At 41.1% G+C, this 16,909-nt stretch overlaps 1 protein-coding gene across 1 annotated transcript; it reads right to left on the bottom strand.

The window, feature by feature from the left end:
• Positions 1-784: 784 nt before the first annotated feature.
• On the bottom strand, positions 785-16,682 carry LOC110967080 (potassium voltage-gated channel subfamily G member 4-like). Its single transcript, XM_022216590.2, has 3 exons — positions 16,187-16,682; positions 12,540-13,387; positions 785-4,991 (listed from the first exon to the last, which is right to left on the bottom strand). The coding sequence occupies exons 2-3, from the start codon at positions 13,296-13,298 to the stop codon at positions 4,161-4,163; spliced, it is 1,590 nt and encodes a 529-aa protein (XP_022072282.1). The 5' UTR covers positions 13,299-13,387; positions 16,187-16,682; the 3' UTR covers positions 785-4,160.
• Positions 16,683-16,909: the final 227 nt, after the last annotated feature.

Genomic DNA, 16,909 nt, shown 5'->3' with positions numbered 1-16,909 from the left:
CCAGGTCTTAACCTGATTTAGACCACATTTTGGCCTGTGTTAGACCTGGTTTTAGATGTAGTTTTAGACTTGGTTTGAGACCTTATTTAGACCAGATTTTGGCCTGGTTTAAGACTTGTTTAGACCTGGTTTTGGCCTGGTTTTAGATTTGGTTTCGATCTAGTTTTACACCTACTTTAGACCAGGTTTTGGCATGATTTTAGATTTGCTTTAGACCTGGTTTCAGATTGGTTTAGACCTAGTTTAGACCTGGTTTTAGAACTGGTTTTGGCCTGATTTTGGTCTTGTTTTAGATCTGATTTTAGACTTGGATTAGACCTTGTTTTAGACCAGGTTTTGGCATGGTTTTAGACCCGATTTATACCTGGGTTAGACCTACTTTTAGACCTGTTCTAGACCTGATTTAGACCAAGTTTTGGTCTGGTGTTTCACCTGATTAAGACCTAATTGTAGACCTGGTTTTGGCCTGGTTTAAGAGCTGGTTTAGATCTGGTTTAGACCTATTTTTAGACATGATTTATACCTGATTTTAGATCTAATTCAGACCTGGTTTAGAACTGGTTTTAAACATTTTTAGACCTGCAGCTGCAGTTCTGAGGGTAAGTAAACATTCTGAACTTTGTGCCTCAGATTTTCTGTAACAGACTAAATATGTAGTTTTGGTTCTGATCATCATTTAGTGTGTTTATTCCAGTGAAGGCAGCAGTAAACAAACCTCTCCTCGGTATTTTTCTGTCCAATAATCTTTAAACTATGCAGCAGCAGAACAAACAGAAACAACAGAAACCATCCAGGAGTCTTTATTGAAAAACAGGCTGAAACAGAAACAGCTACAGGAGGATAAACCAATTAGCTGAAGCTTCCATCAGATTTCATATGACTTTCTGGCCCTGAAGGCAGCATTGATCTGCAGCTGCACAGACGCTGGTTTGTCCCACCATCATCCATCACACGAAGTGTCCGTCGCTCTGATGGGGCGTTTAAGGACAACTTCTAGAAAACCGAGGGAGAAAGTGTCACATTCAGGAGACGTGTGAAGAGAAACAAACAGGAGGAAACAGCGGCGTGGCTGTATTAGTCACTCTGAGTTTAAACTGACTGCAGAAAGAAGCAGCAGCTGCCACGATGTAGGTGTTAACGAGCTAACGAGGCTAACTAGCTTCCTGTTGGTCCAAACGCTGCAAAGAAACAGACGTCTTTAACTGTCCAACTCACAGACTAAGAACTTTGCAGAATCTGGTTGCTGGTCATAGACCCTCCATGTTAGCAAATGAAGCTAAACAGTCAACATCTAACTTAATGTTTTTAAAATATGCTTTCTGCAACATTACAAACTCTTTGCGTTCACATTTGACTGATTTGGTAATTAGCAAGCTAAGATCCCCACAATCTACGGTGAAAAGTAGTTGCCATGTTGCTAACTAGCAAGACAGGAAGCAGTTACTAATAAATGTTATCTAGAAAGTAATCAGCAAACACTCAGCGGCTTGGACAGTCAAAATGGCAGCAGCTGAACTACATGAGCTAATATAATTAGCAAGTTAATGCCAATGTTAAAGCTAGAAAGCTAAAAACAGAAATAATCTATGGGGAAAAGTAGCTGAAAAGACAACTCGCAGTTACTAGCCATTGTCATCTAAAAATCATTAGCATACAACGAAACTGTCAAAATGGCAGCAGCTGAGCTATGTGTATTAATTTCACTGGCAGGCTAATGCTAATGTTAAAACTAGAAGGCTAAGAGCAGAAACAATCTATGGGGAAAAGTCGCTGCCATATAACTAATTAGCAACACAGCTAGCAGCTACTAATCATTTATCTAAGCAACCATTAGCATACAGCAAGACCGTCAAGATACCAGTGGTTGAGCTAATGTTATTAGCATGCTAATGGTATGTATACCAAGCAAGCTAAGATCCCAACCGATCTATGGTGAAAAGTAGCTGATATGTAGTTAGCTAGCTATCTAGACAGGAAGCAGTTACTAACAAATATTATCTAGAAAGTAATCAGCAAACAGTCAGCGGCTTGGACAGTCAAAGTGTTGGCAGATTAACTATGTGAGCTAATTTAATTAGCAGGTTAACACTAATATTAAAGCTAGAGAGCTAAGAACAGAAACAATCTATAGGGAAAAGTAGCTGCCATGTAGCTAGTTAGCAACACAGCTAGCAGCTACTAATTACTGTTATCTAAAAAGTCATTAGCATACAGTGAGACAGTCAAGATGGCAGTGACTGAGCTATGTGAAGTATATAATGCGAGTGGTACAGCTAGCAAGCTGTAATCCCAACCGACCTATGGAGAAAAGTGGCTGGTATGTAGTTAGCTAGGTAGACAGGAAGTAGTTACTGATGAATGTTAGCTAGAATCTGTTTAGCAAACAGCCAGTGTCCATGATGTTCAAGATCTCTGAATTATGTGAGAAATTATAATCAGCAGTTAAGTGCTTATATTACAGGTAGAAAGCTAAGAGCAGAAATGATCTATGGGAAAAAGTAGCCGCCATGTAGTTAGCTAGCAACGCAGCTAGCAGCTACTAATCATTGTTATCTAAAAAATCATTTGCATACAGTGAGACAGTCAAGATGGCAGTGACTGAGCTATGTGAAATAATGTTATTAGCATGTTAATGCTCACGGTAATGGTCTATGAAGAAGAATATATGTAGTTAGCTAGCTAGCGCTAGATAATGTTATCTGGAGAATGATTAGCTTACAGCTAGCATCTACAACAGTCCAGGACCATAAAAATGGCAGCACTTGAACTATATGAGCTAATGTAATTGGTTAATACTAATGTTTAAGCTAGCAGACTAAGATCACAACTAATCTATAGAGCAAAGTAGTTGACTATTAACCTGCTAAATATACAGCTAACAGCCGCTAATCATTGGTATTTGGAACATGATTAGTGTACAGCTGGGCTACGTGAGCTAACATAAATAGCAATTTAATGCAGATGTTATAGCGAGTGAGCTAACATCCCAAACAATTTAAGGGGTAAAGTAGTTGATAGGCAACTAGCTAGCTTGATAGCTCGCATGTACTATTAACTGTTATCTAGAAAATAATAAGCATCAGTGCGCTGTTGGCGGCTGGTCTACATTAGGTTTAGGGGGCGTGTTTGCATGTATGGGCGTGGCCTCAATAATAAGTCTCTGCCCTCACACTGACTGTGGTTGTAAATCAGCAGAACAAGATGGCTGCAGCTGTTTCTGCCATTAGGGCTGGACCCGAATATCTCGAATATCCAAATATTTGTTCGCTACGGCACTATCCGGATATTAATTTTGGTATCCGGATATTCGCCACAAACACAGTGTCTCCTACTAGCCATAAACATATAAAACAGTTTCAGAGAATGGAAGAATGCACAATAATGGCAGTGAGATTATTGTTTAGATTTTTTACACAAAAGTGAGAACTAAACACCTAGTAAAGATTCAGTTCTGCATGAACGCCTGTTAGCATGTTAGCATCCACTAACGAGCACAGATCCAGGTTACGGAGAGGGGGACGTGTTTGGTTTTCTAGGAGCTTCAGTAGTAATCAACTGGATTTCTCTGATAGGTACTTGAAAAGAACCTACCAGAGAAGTCCTGTTGATTACTACTGAAGCATCTACAGTTAGTTAGGGATAGGGTTAGTTAGTTAAGTTGGTTAGTTAGGTTAGTTAGTCCTACGGGGCCTGTGGAAACCAGAGGAAGCAGGAAAATATCTTTAGGGATGTGTCAGACTTGAAACTTAGCCAAAAATCCTACGTTACAAAGGAAACAGTTTATTAAAAGATGTTGTTGAACGTGACCAGTCAAAAAAGAAATTTAAATCCATCTGACAAATTATAAAGAACAAAAAGAGTCAACATCGCTGCATTTACCGTGTCCACCATCTTGGATTAGCATGTTAGCATGCTAGCATTCACTAATGAGTACAGATCTAGATTACTGTGAGGGAGAGCTCACTGGTTTTCTAGGAGCTTCAGTAGAAACTGATCACTACTAAAGTTGATTTCTCCTCTCAGAAAAATATCCAAATGGGACCTGATCTCAGCAGATGGATGGAAGATGTTGAACCCAGATCTTGGAAGAGATCTAAAGTTTACTGCAAGTCCAGATGTTTGGAGTCTAAATCTACTTTTCTCCACACATCAGGACTCTGTTAGAATGCTGTGGACGGTAACTGATGAGTGTTTCCTGACGTCACACCATCATTGTCCTGATTGGCTGTGATCCCATCAGCCGAAAGCTCCGCCTTTGTCAAGCTCTCCTCAGACTCAGCGGCGACCTCCTCATCTCGCTCCTCCTTCCACAGCCGCTCGTACTCCTGCTTCAGCTCCTGGTAGGACCTGGAGAAGGTGTGGAAGATGGAGGTGGCCGGGAACGCCATGATGAGGATTCCACTCAGGATGCTGGTCAGCGCCACGATCTGGCCGGGGATGCTGCGCGGCACCATGTCGCCGTAGCCCACCGTCGTCATGGAGATGATGGCCCACCAGTAGGAGGCCGGGATGCTGCTGAAGCTGTGGTGGGGGTGCGAGGAGGCGAACGGCGCCAGCTCGCTCTCGGCCAGGTGGACCAGCGGCGAGAAGAGCGTGACGGCGACGCAGACGAAGAGCAGCAGCAGGCCAAACTCCCGCATGCTGCGCTGCATGGTCAGCCCCAGCGTCTGCAGGCCCAGCGAGTGGCGGGCCAGTCGCATCACGTACAGGATCCTCAGCGCCCGCAGCAGCCGCAGGATCAGGCTCAGCTTGTCCAGGTAGCCTCGGCCGGCGCCCATGATCACGTCCTCCTGCGATGGGTCTCGGACGTCCACCACCAGAGACACGTAGTACGGCAAAATGGCGATGGCGTCGATGATGTTCAGCGGACCGCGAGCAAACGCCAACTTGCTCTGAGCATTGATGAAGCGAAGCACGAACTCCAGCGTGAACCAGGCGACGCAGATGGACTCAACCACAAACATGTTGCGGCACTTCTGGGAGCACTCGCCCTGCAGACACAAACAAACCAGTTTAACCAGTTAGTTAGGCTAGTTAGCTCAATCTGTCCCAGTCATCCAGGTCATGGGGATCACAGGAGCTTCAGTGGAAACCAACTGGTCTTCTCTGGGAGGTTCTTGAGGATGTTTTGGGAAATGTCTTCAAGAACCTCCTAGGGAAGTTCCTTTGGTTTCTACTGAAGCTCCAACAGGTAGTTAAGTCTGTGTACATTCTCAGTCATCAAGATTGCCATGATCGTAGGAGCTTTAGTAGAAATCAACTGTTCTTCTCTGGCAGGTTCTTGAAAGAGCTACAAGAACCTACCTTCTCGGCTACATTCAGTTCTGCATGAACTTGAAGACCCGTCACACTATGACAGTAAAAATGCAAAAACAAGATATATATATATATATATATATATATATATATATATATATATATATATATATATATATATATAATTTCTGCAGTTTTTGATTGTTAATTCTTATTTCTGTAGATTAGCTGTCAAAGAAAACACTTTTCTCTGATATATGAGTTATAAAGATGCATAAACTGGAAATGTTCCAATAAATAACACCAGAATTGGACTCCATTGTGTTTTCCACCAGTGATTAAAGGGGAACTTCGTTTTTTTTTTTTTCCAACCTGGGGTCTGTTTCCATATGTAATTTCATACATGTGAGTGATGGAAAAATGAATTTTCGACATAGCTCCAGTATTTAGCCAGGCAGGCAGCTTAGCAGCTCAGCTAGCAGCTCAGCTAGCAGCTCAGCTAGCAGCTCAGCTAGCGAAAAATATGGGGCAACTGGCCCCCTCGCGTCAAAGTCCACCCTAACGTGCTTTTTTTCCCCCACACTGACCGGCTCGGATAGTCTCAATGAGTGTCCCACAACATACTAGAGATGAGAAGTGAACGAAAACCTCCACATTACCTGGTGATCGCTCTTTGTTGTGGTCTGTATGGAAATCTCGGGATGCTAAAAAGCAAATCTCGTAACTCACGCGATTTCGTTATGAAATCGATTGACGTTCCAAAATCCCATGATAGCTCGCGCCAAAACCGGTGTTTTGGCGCGAGCTATCACGCGATTTTGCGTGATTTCGGAACGAGATTAACTTTCTAGCGTCCTGAGATTTGGATACAGACCACAACAAAAAGCGATCACCAGGTAATGTGGAGGTTTTCATTCACTTCTCATCTCTAGTATGCTGTGGGACACTCATTGAGACTATCTGAGCCGGTCAGTATGGGGAAAAAAAAGCACGTTAGGGTGGACTTTGACGTGGGGGGCCAGTTGCCCCATACTTTATGCTAGCTGAGCTGCTAGCTGAGCTGCTAGCTGAGCTGCTAAGCTGCCTGCCTGGTTAAATACTGGAGCTATGTCGAAAATTCATTTCTTCATCACTCACATGTATGAAATGACATGAAAACAGACCCCAGGTTGAAAAAAACCGAAGTTCCCCTTTAGATATAAAGTGTGTCAGTGGTTTTACATATTCATTTTAAAAATGAAATGTTTTCATTGAGTCTCTCTGAATGCTTCATTTATCCAAACAAAATGGTTGTTAGGTGATTTATAAAGCTAAATAAATTCAATTAAGGCCACTTTATTAATGGAAATACAGATTATTTTCCAGTGTCTGATTGATTTAATGTATTACTCTGATAAAAAAGGAGATTTTTACCTTATTTCATGGAAATACAAAACTAAATAAATGGAGTAGAACTAATGCAGTAAACCCCAGAGCTGCAGTAAATCAATGTTTCTTCCTGTCAGCGGTGAAATGAACGTCTGGATTCACTGCATCAACAGTTTTCAGGTTTCAGGTCAGAGTTTGTACGAAGAAAAAAGCTGCAGAAGCTTTAAATTGATTCTGTAGAGCTGAATGTTAAAACAGGAGCCGATTATTAAAGAGAAAAAAATCTATTTCCATTTCAGTGTGACTCTGAGTGATCGTCTAACGAGGAACAGCAGGGCAACAGAAACAAGTGAAATTACAGCGTTGGAGCTTTTCTAACGGCACTTAATGAGGAAAAGGCTGAAGGGCAGCTTTCAGCAGCAACAATCAATACTTTCATCTGCAGCTTGGAGCCGACATGAGCCCTGGACACCTCCTCTATCTTCACCAGAAAAAACTCAAAACTGAACTCTGAACACCCTCAAGAGTTCTACCTGCAGACTTTAAACCTCAGTCATCCTACATGTTGTTCCTCGTTGTCACTGTTTTGAATATTTCTGCACTAGTATATTATTTAAATGTACACTACATTGCCAAAAGTATTCGCTCACATGCTTGACTCGCATATGAACATCAGTGACATCCCATTCCTAATCCACAGGGTTCAATATGACGTCGGTCCACCCTTTGCAGCTAGAACAGCTTCAACTCTTCTGGGAAGGCTGTCCACAAGGTTTAGGAGTGTGTTTATGGGAATTTTTCACCGTTCTTCCAGAAGCTCATTTGTGAGGTCACACACTGATGTTGGACCAGAAGGCCTGGCTCTCAGTCTCCGCTCTAATTCATCCCAAAGGTGTTCTATCGGGCTGAGGTCAGGACTCTGTGCAGGCCAGTCCAGTTCATCCACACCAGACTCTGTCATCCATGTCTTTATGGACCTTGCTTTGTGCACTGGTGCACAGTCATGTTGGAAGAGGAAGGGGCCAGCTCCAAACTGTTCCCACAAAGTTGGGAGCATGGAATTGTCCAAAATGTCTTGGTATGCTGAAGCATTCAGAGTTCCTTTCACTGGAACTAAGGGGCCAAGCCCAGCTCCTGAAGAATAAGCCCACACCATGATCCCCCCTCCACCAAACTTTACACTTGGCACAATGCAGTCTGACAAGTATGGTTCTCCTGGAAACCGCCAAACCCAGACTGGTCCATCAGATATCCAGATGGAGAAGCTGATTGGTCACTCCAGAGAAGGCGTCTCCACTGCTCTAGAGTCCAGTGGTGGCTGCTTTACACCACTGCATCCCACGCTTTGCATTGCACTTGGTGATGTACGGCTTGGATGCAGCTGCTCGGCCATGGAAACCCATTCCATGAAGCTCTCTGCTGAAGCTCTGTTCTTGAGCTGATCTGAAGGCCACATGAAGTCTGAAGGTCTGTAGCCACTGACTCTGCAGAAAGTTGACCACCTCTTAGCACTATGAGCCTCAGCATCCTCTGACCCGCTCCATCAGTTTACATGGCCGACCACTTGGTGGCTGAGCTGCTGTCGTTCCCACACACTTCCACTTTCTTATAATACAGCTGACAGTTGACTGTGGAATATTTAGGAGCGAGGAAATGTCACGACTGGATTTGTTGCTCAGGTGGCATCCTATCACAGTTCCACGCTGGAATTCACTGAGCTCCTGAGAGCGACTCATTCTTTCACTAATGTTTGTAAAAGCAGTCTGCATGCCCAGGTGATTGATTTTATTCACCTGTGGCCATGGAAGTGATTGGAACACCTGATTCTGATTATTTGGATGGTGAGGCAACACTTTTGGCAATATAGTGTATGTCTTTACCTTATGGTCAGGTTAATGTTTCACTCAGTTCTACTTTTGCTTCCTTTGTTCTTAGTTTACCTGATTTTTGCTTTCTAATTTTAAATCTGCTCAGTTTTTGTCAACATCCAGAAACATAAAAACATGAAGATCTCCTCACAGGATTTTTAAATGAAGTCTAATAAAGTCTAAACACCAGACAGATCCTGGAAAACTAGTTTGTATTTTGTTTTTGAGTTCCCGTCTGAACTTTGATTTTCTATCATGGTGATTAAACGTCTGCAGAGGCTTTGGAGACGAATCGATCGACGTTTTCCTCATCTTGATAATAACTTTAACCATCCTGCAGGAACTCTCTGTTCAAAACAGAAGAAAACAGCTCCTTCACTCTTTAAGAGCCAAATTAATTAATAACTTTACTTTTAATAATCCTGTCAGATTCAGATTTGTTTATTAGTTTTTAGTTAAATATATACACATTTAATAAATGTCCCCTTTAGGGCCCTGTCACACTCTAGCGTATAGAGCCAGCGTCTGAGGAACGTATCGAATATTTCGAAAAATTGTTTATACGAACAACTTTTCAGCGTATGAGGTCGATTTTTGGTTAATGACCGTTAGAGTAACGTGAGCCTAGCGTACCGTCAGCGTATGAGTAACGTACACATAGAGTATGTCAGCAAATGTGAGCGTATGTGATGAGATACGTCCAATTCAAATACACATTGTTATAGTCTGTTCTATCTTCTCAAGAAGCAGACACACTTAGTACTGTTTCAACCCAACCAGGTTATAGACTTTGATAAAACTTCGGCATGTAAGGTACATACATTCAGCTCGGTCTGCTAACTCAGGCGGTGTCACACAAAAACAAGTCCGTGTGTCAACACGGAACTAAACAATAGTTCCTATTGTTACACATCACATCACATACGCTCACATACGCTGACATATGCTACTCATACGCTGACGGTACGCTAGGCTCACGTTACTCTAACAGTCATTAACCGAAAATCGACCTCATACGCTGAAAAGTTGTGCGTATAAACAATTTTTCGAAATATTTGATACATTCCTCCGCTGGCTCTATATGCTAGAGTGTGACAGGGCCTTTAACGCTAGGTTTCCTGACCCACTCAATTTCAACGTATGAGAAGCGTACTCGACGTATGAGTAACGTACCTTCAGCGTACCTCTAGCGTGTTCAGCGTATGATGAAAATTTTTTGTGCATGTTCAAAAAATGTTTTGGTCGTTAGCGTACATCAGCGTACACGGACGTACCCCGGCGTAGTCAAAATGTATTCCAGCATACCCTTAGCGTGTTTCAGCGTATGTCAGCGTATCCCCAAAAAGTCCATGCGTTCCTCAGATGCTGGCTCTATACGATAGAGTGTGACAGGGCCTTTAGTCAGGTCACGTTTCTTCATGTTTCACATTTAAAACAACAGATTTTGACCCAAACTGCCATGCAACTAATAAAAACTAGTTTTAGGGTTTTAAATTTATGATTCATTTAAATACTATTTTGAAATTATTTATTGATATTTACTGCATGACTCTGGTTTATGTGATTTTTTTATTTTGTCGTTTTAAAATCTGGTAAAACCGCAGATTGTTCTTAATATTAACTGTATTCTAGCGACTAGATTCAATGGAATATGTTGTTCTGCTGCACGGATGCTAAATAGGTAATGCTAATGTGCATGCTAATGTGCATGCTAATGTTCATGCTACTGCTAACGGTCACATTCATGCTAATGTTAATGCTAATGCTTGTGGTTGTGCTCATGGTAATTCTAATACTAATGCTCGTATTGATGCTCATACGAATGCGAGTGCCGATGCTAATGCTCATGCTAATGCTCAAGCACATACTAATGCTAATCCTCATAGTGATGCTCATGTTCACGCTATTGCTAATGGTAATGCTTGTGGTTATGCTAATGCTAGTGCTAATTCTAATGCTAATACTCATGCTTTTGCTCATGCTAATGCTCATGCCAATTCTCATGCTAATGCTCATGCTATATTAGCATTATTGGTAAATATGTTTACTTTATATTTACATAAAGCTTATGTTATATTTACATTATATTTCTGTTATATTTGCATTCTATGATATTTTAGGCAGCAGTTCCATCATGGCTGAGCTGAATCATAACTGTAATTATAAAAACTCAACTTCAAGAGATATTTAAATTATTTTTTTAATCTCATATGGAGATACAGTGTGCGTCAATGGAAACGTTTTAATTTTTCTGTCATGTTTTTGTTTTCACATTACTTTTGGCATCATAGGATCCTGATTCAGAACCAAAACTGCTATTCAAGATATTTTTCCATGTTTAAATGTGCTTTAATAGGAATTTATTCTTGATTGTCCAGCCTTGTGAGGAGCAGCTTCCTGTGGATAATATTCAGATAGTTTGGCATGTCGTTGGTCTGAGTGTCTTTTTTCACTTCCAGCCTACACAGTCTGATTTGCATATCAGCTCTCCTGTGTGTTTCTGGGTGCAGCAGGTATCAAGCAGAGCGTTTATCGCTTTAAACGTCCTGCAAGAAGAAAAACACAGCGAACAGAACCAGGAGGCATCTGTGGAGCTGCTTATTGGAGTCATTGTTAACACGGAAAATATCAATTAGAGCAATTTAATCAACCCTGAATATTTCATCTAAGGCTTTGGGCTGTTTTTATACATTTCTACCTGATAATATCCCATAATAAGCACCCTTGGTGGATCAGAGGTTTTAGAAATCCAGTCAGTCAGCAGGTCAGAGTGGAATCTGGAAACCTGCAGCAGAAACAGCCTGAACATCGTGAGCCAAAACCACCCATGTTCCTGAATCTGATCTGAAATCTGTCGGCTGCAACAAAACGAAGCTGCTTCATTTAAATCACCTTCTAGAAACAGACTCACCATTAGCTTAGCAGTAGCAACCTCCATTATTTAGCTGATAGTTTGCTTTAGTTACATCAAGGGACCTTTTTCTCCAACTAAAATGCTTAACTTTAAGACACACATTTTAATTTTTTGATTTAAATAAATGTTTTAAGATGTTAATGATAATTTAACAGGTCGTCTTTACTTAATAATGTTGCATCACATTCTAGTTGATGTAACTTAATGAACTCGTTTGATAATTTCATTTTTCTTCATCTTGTTTGCTTATCCTAATGATTAAGTTCATGCTAATGCTCATGGCAATGATAATGCTCATGCTAATGCTATTCCTAATGCTAATTCTCATGTTCATGCTAACACTCATGCTAATGCTCATACTAATGCTCATGCTCATTCTAATGCTCACACTCATGCTATTGCTAATGCTCACACTTATGCTCATGCTCATGTGAATGCTCATGTTCATGCTAATGCTCATGCTCATTCTAATGCTCACACTCATGCTATTGCTAATGCTCACACTTATGCTCATGCTCATGTGAATGCTCATGTTCATGCTAATGCTCACACTTATGCTCATGCTCATGTAAATGCTCATGTTCATGCTAATGCTCATTCAATTTCTAATGCTAATTCTAATTGTCATGCTCTTGCTAATGCTCATGGTAATGCTTATGCTATTGCTAATGGTAACACTCATCCTCATGCTCATATTCATGCCCATATACATGCTACCATTCAGGCTGATGCTAATGCTATTGCTAATGCTCACACTCCTGCTATCGCTATTGCTAATGCTCATGCTTATGTCAACGCTCATACTCATGCTAATGCTAGTACTAGTGCTACTGCTATTCTGGATGGAGAATCATAATTGTGACTATAAAAATTTGGCTTCAAATAAGTCGTTTTCTGAATTTTTTTTTCAGATTTTTTTTCTGATGTGATTCCTCAAAATACAAATAAGTTTTTGAAAATATGGAAATGAATCTTCAGACTCTAAACTACAGCACTCCTAAACCTGATGCAGCAGTAATAAAGCTTCAATGAGGCCTTTTCCTTTCAGATAAACCCTCTGTCGCTGCTGCACTAAAACCACTAGCAAAGAGTTTCATGTGTTTACAGGCTCTACCTGCTGACTTCATACTGACCCTGGTTTCTTCATCCCTCAGGTCCGGCATGGTGCTGATGCAGAGGCTGATGACGGTGACCATCACCATGACGATGGACAGGCAGGCGAACACCTTCCCCGCCAGCCCAGAGTGAGGGTTTTCCATCACCTCCCTAAGGGTGGCGACCAGCCGGCGGTGGCCCTGCTCCGCCTGCAGCGCCTTCTTCTTCAGGACCAGCCTCTTCTGCCGCCACTCCTCCTCCTTCCGCTCCCTGTCGGCCACCTCCTCCACCCGGGTCATCATGCGGCGCCGGCAGCACCGCTCCATGTGACCCGGGTCCACACCCCAGTAGTCCAGCTCGTCGTGCAGCGAAACAGCGCAGAGTTCCCGAAGGAGGCGGAGCTTCCCAGCAGCCAGGAAGTTGAGGATGACCCGGAAGGCCGTCGGGTTCCGGTCGAAGAAGTATTCCCGGGCCGTCTCGTCATAGTCGTCGCAGAGCCGGGCGATCTCCTCTGGCGTGGTGCAGAACCGCAGGCGTCCCAGCCGGCTCTGGGGGAACTGCTCCAGAGTGCTCCAGGGGAAGGTGTAGCGGTTTCCCCCCACATTGACCAGCACCTGCAGGGTGTGGTCGACCACGTAGGAGGCCTTCGGGTCACGGAGCCGCTGGGCCCGCTGGAAGTAGACGCCTTTGAGGGTCTCGGTTTCTGGGATCTCGGTGAAGAAGCGGTCGAGGCTGCTGTCGTCGCTGCTGATGGAGTAGGTGCTGAAGTCGTTGTTGGCATTGCTGATGATGGGCATCCTGGCAGCGGTGGGAGCGACCAATCAGAGGAGGTTTCACTAGGTCCAGCTGACAGGAAGTGATGAGGATCCCCAGAGAGGAAGAAGAACTGAGAGGAGGACAGAATCAGCCTAGAGTCAGATCAAAGAACATAAAAACACTGATGTGGCGTTCCACAGGGTTCTATACTGGATCCTCTGATGTTTGTGTTGACGACAGACCTGGAAGATGCTTTACTGAACTCATGGATCAAACCTTATTCTTGTTTGGCATTTGAAAGTAACTAAAGACTAAAATAATTTCACTTAAATACATAAAACCACCTTTTGTTTCAGCAGCAGCCTAATTAATGTTCACAACCTAAAAACAAGAAACAATCAAGTTCACGATTGTGGTGAATCTTTTGTTCAGCATTTAACATGCTGAAAATGTTCTTACTGAAAGACAAAAAGACAAATGAAAGACAAATTCTTTGGATTTCATCGTTCAGACTTTCACTATGTGTTGCAGTTTAGTTCTAAATGACTGAAACTGTTTTTTTCCCTCCTCAACACCCTGTAAAGACAAACTGAGAACATGTTTTAGATGTTTTGCAGCTTCCAGAACTGTTGACTCCTCGGTTGGACTCTGAAGAATCCTGCTGCTGCCAGATTTCACACTCAGAGCTTTAAAAAAAAAAAGGGTTAGACAGCTTCGTCAGTCTGATGTCTGCAGTTTGAACCGTCGGATCTTTAATAATCTCTACCTGTTTATCTCCATAAAGTCTGTCTGATCAGCTCAGGTGACCTGAAATCAGGTTCTACTGGATTAAATCACTGTTGAAGGGTGATTAAAGGGAGCAAATGTCAGTTTAAACAACATTTTGCACATAATTTAAAACACGTTTTGAGGTTTTTATATGTTCTGCATCAAAGTCAGGCAGAGCTTCTGTTTAAACGTTCCCACAACGTTGGGACAGCATGTGGGAACGTTTAAACAGAAGCTCTGCTTGACTTTGATGGCATTTCAAAGCTGAAATCTAACATTAAAAAGAAGCTTTCAGGCGTATTTGTCATTTTAAATAAATCATCCTGCGAGGTTAAAGGTGAGCCGAGACAGAAACTGGATGCCTGGAGATGGTCGTCATGGAAACAGACGGCGTTACGCGGCAACAAACAAACAAACAAACGTTTACAAAATGTTTTTAAGAACATAATAGGACATCATTAATAATGTGAGAGACATTTCTCCTGTGGTAATCTGAGGAAACGGTTCAATAACGTTCCCACAACGTTCCACAGATAAAAGAAGGACGTTCTCAGATCAGTGTTAAGAACGTTATGGCGGAACAGAACGAGGAGTTATCAGCAAACAGAACGTCTTCAGATGTTTGACCTTTGAGGAAAACGTTCTGGGAACTACAGACAAACCTTATTAGAACTGTTTAGATTTAAAAAATATTCAGTTTTTCTGGTTTGAAAACAGAAATCTCAGAAAAATAACAGAAAAAAAATCCTCATTTTGTATTATAACAGCAACTCTATAACAAAAATCTCTATTTCTAACAGAATATCTGGGCTGAAAACTAAACATGTCTTGTTTATAAATGCTGTATTTTTCTCTACAGTTCATTTATTTTCATTTATATAATTTAATAGTGCAATAATAGTTTAAAAATGGGAACAATTTCATGATATTTAACTGTAAAACCCAGAAAACTAAAACTGAAAAAATAACATGAGAATAAATGCAGTGACTAATAAAACAGCAACAGCACAAAAATAAAGAAAAAAATGTAAATTAAATTTTAAAATAACAAATAATGAGTTATTAGTGGAATAATTTTGCACATTATATTCAAATATTATTCACAATTGATCTTTTAAGAAGCTCATTTTGCAAATTTTACTGATATAATTGTTCTGTTTAATAGACACTGTAATATAATTAAAAAATAAACATTTGCTGATAATTTATGGTGAAAAAAGCACATTTCTGCATTTTAATGGTAAATCTACTAATGTATAAAACTGTAAATGTTAAATAAAACCATAAAATAACTGAAAACGTGCATCTTTGTCCTGTAATATGAATTATAGTTCACCTGTAGATAATAAAATAATGGAGCGTTTGTGTCATTATTTTAATTTCAGCCAGAAAAACTGGACTGTTTTTGTTAAAATTAATAAATAAAGGATTTCCTGTGATATTTTTTGAGCATATATGTTTTTAAACATAAAAATACTGAACTAAAATAAAGGAAAATGTATTTTTTAGCATCTCTTTTCTGATTCATTACATTCAGAAATAAAACCAGCAGCTGATAATTAATTAATAATAATTGTAAAATGTATTATTTACAGATATGTCACACTAAAGCCGGTTTATATTCTATTCACAGGTGTTCTTGTTTAGACTCTTTCATTTAATTTAATCTGATTTATTCAGTTTTTTTATTCTAACCCTGGAGGTGGACTAAAAGCTGCTTCTTCCTGTTTCCTCCAGCAGCTGGATCTTTAAACTCAACCTTTACTGGATTGTTTTAAAGCTTCTTGATGCTTTATCTGATAAATATGATGCAGTTCCAGATTAATAAAATCCAAACTGCTGCTCCATGAAATAATCCACTAATACTCAGTTCTGCAGGACTTCTCCTCCCTGGAATCAAGTATTTTTACTGCTTCTGTTCAAGAATTAATCCTCCACTAAAGTACTACACAGTATATTAAACATAAAGTGTATTTTTTGGGCAGTTTTCTGACCTGAGATCAGTTTTTATTCCACCCTGCTGTCAAACTGAAGCTGTAGAAATCGAGAAAATTAAATGTTTTGCAGCATAAAGTCTTCAGAGAACTAAAGGTTTAATAAAAGTTGAAGCATTTAGAATAAAAAGTCCACATTTGTAGTAAAGTGCGGCTTAAATTCTCACCTCTCAGGTCGCAGCTTCTCCTTCCTCTTCAGTCCGTGAATTCTCCGCCGAGCTCCGCTTCTTTCCACCGGGGTGAACTTTGCGTCCTGGCCGGGGCTCGGTGCAGCATCCCGGGCGTGCAGCGCTCGGAGCCTCCGGCAGCTCCGGAGCTCCGGTCGGAAGAAGAACCGAGGAGGAGAGACGGTGTGACGGAGCCGCGGAGAGCCGAGGCAGGCTTCATCTGACAGCAGAACATCCTCCTCTTCATCATCCTCCTCCTCTCCGCTCCTCCCAGATCTCAGCTGCACTGTAAAAACACGCACTTATCAAAAACGGACGAGTTTTAGTGAAATCATGGAGTTCTCTGAGATCATTTACAGAATAATTTACACCACCTTATACCGATATTTGACTTTCAGTAAATACAGACATGAACTGAAATTTCCATCCAGCGATAAAGAACAACGACTCCTAGAACTCTGAATTTAAGATGGAATCACTGAAACATGAATCTTTTGGCATAAAACCATCTTGTATTTGGTTCATTCATAGATTTATTAAATGTTTTGGAAATATGGATCAAAAACAAACATACAGCCACTTGAAGGATCGGTTTGGGTTATGTAGAAAGTTGTGTTAATAACATTTTCTTCTCCTGAGTGATTCCAGTCGACTACAGCTGCTGACTCCTCTGATCCAGTTTAAATAGAACCATTAGATCCACTCATTAGACTCAAACACTAC

Source organism: Acanthochromis polyacanthus, chromosome 2 (assembly GCF_021347895.1).
Source record: "Acanthochromis polyacanthus isolate Apoly-LR-REF ecotype Palm Island chromosome 2, KAUST_Apoly_ChrSc, whole genome shotgun sequence".
Taxonomy (NCBI): Eukaryota; Metazoa; Chordata; class Actinopteri; family Pomacentridae; genus Acanthochromis; species Acanthochromis polyacanthus.
Note: the sequence above shows the minus strand (reverse complement) of the source record. Positions and strands in the feature narration are given on the sequence as shown.

Bases quoted from the DNA above. Each gene is read 5' to 3' on its own strand.
- LOC110967080 (XM_022216590.2), bottom strand. From the start codon at position 13,298: ATGCCCATCATCAGCAATGCCAACAACGACTTCAGCACCTACTCCATC. The intron at 4,992-12,539 runs GTCAGTATGAAG...TTGTGTCTGCAG, and splicing joins TGAGGGATGAAGAAACCAGG to GGCGAGTGCTCCCAGAAGTG.